The sequence below is a fragment of the Chiloscyllium plagiosum genome, chromosome 6, assembly GCF_004010195.1.
Source record: "Chiloscyllium plagiosum isolate BGI_BamShark_2017 chromosome 6, ASM401019v2, whole genome shotgun sequence".
Taxonomy (NCBI): domain Eukaryota; kingdom Metazoa; phylum Chordata; class Chondrichthyes; order Orectolobiformes; family Hemiscylliidae; genus Chiloscyllium; species Chiloscyllium plagiosum.
The window spans coordinates 118,065,186-118,066,290 of NC_057715.1; the positions used below are offsets into that span (position 1 = coordinate 118,065,186).

At 59.7% G+C, this 1,105-nt stretch overlaps 1 protein-coding gene across 1 annotated transcript in view; it reads right to left on the reverse strand.

Annotated features, from left to right (window-relative positions):
• The window catches only part of rrm1 (ribonucleotide reductase M1 polypeptide), a 35,581-nt gene extending 34,745 nt beyond the window's left edge, over positions 1-836 (reverse strand). The window contains exon 1 of the mRNA XM_043692567.1: positions 673-836. Within this exon, the coding sequence (XP_043548502.1) occupies positions 673-691 (19 nt within the window). The 5' untranslated portion in view covers positions 692-836. The remainder of the gene's footprint in view (positions 1-672) is intronic.
• Between the last annotated feature and the right edge of the window lie 269 nt (positions 837-1,105).

Sequence of the window (1,105 nt, forward strand, 5' to 3'; positions counted from 1 at the left end):
GAGAGACATCCACAGACACACAAACACACAAATACACACATGTGAGCACACAGGCACAGAGACACCTACACAGAGAGAGAGAGAGAGGGAGAGACATCCACAGACACACAAACACACAGATACACACATGCAAGCACACAGGCACAGAGACACTTACACATAGAGAGAGAGAGACATCCACAGACACACAAACGCACAGGTACACACATGCGAGCACACAGGCACAGAGACACTTACACAGAGAGAGAGAGAGAGACAGAGAGACACACACAGACACACAGACACACACAGATTCCCCTGATTTCAGTTTGAAACCAGCGAGCCCAGGGTGCGGGCTGTCCCACAACAGGGAGAGTCTCCTCTCTCCACACCCGCCCGTCCCCGTAAACACCCTCAGGGTCCCATCTTTCAATAAAGACCTTACACACAGGGGGCCCAGGGGACCAGGCCCATCGCTCCCCAGCCCGGGGGTAAAGCTGCCCTCCCCCGGGGGATGGCTGCACCCCAAGCCCACACTCTCCCAGAGGTCAGGCCCATCCCTCACCGGGGGAAACAGTGCTCCTCCCGGGAGGCGGGGGATACACTTCCTCCCCGGTCTATACTACCCGCTCTCCCCTCTCTGTCGTTAGGGTCGGGGTCTATGTCCCCACACCCCACCCCCGGGCTCAGTACCTCTCTTGATGACGAACATGTTGCTGACGCCCGGGGTCTGTGTGTGTCTGAGGGCCGGGGGAGGTCGGTCCGTGATCTTCTGGTGACGCTCGGGTGAAGACTCTCTGGAGACCGGGATGTGATCCGTTGGTGAACCCGCTCCCGCTGCCGCTCGAACTAAAGCCGCGCGCGCCTTTCCCGCCGGAATATTAATCGGCCTCGCGGCCAATCACGACCAGCGGGCCCCGCCCTCGACCAATGAGCGGCCGGGGACCGTGCCGGGCTCCGCCAATCGAGACGGAGCCCGCTTGGCCGCCGTTGCCATGGCAACGTTGGGCCTGCTGCTGCCGGTGAAGCCAGGGCCTCGATTAGAAAGGATCCCATCCAGTTCCAGGCCCTCCCTGTCGATAGGACAACCGCCTTCAAACAAAGTGAAAAATCACACACATCAGGT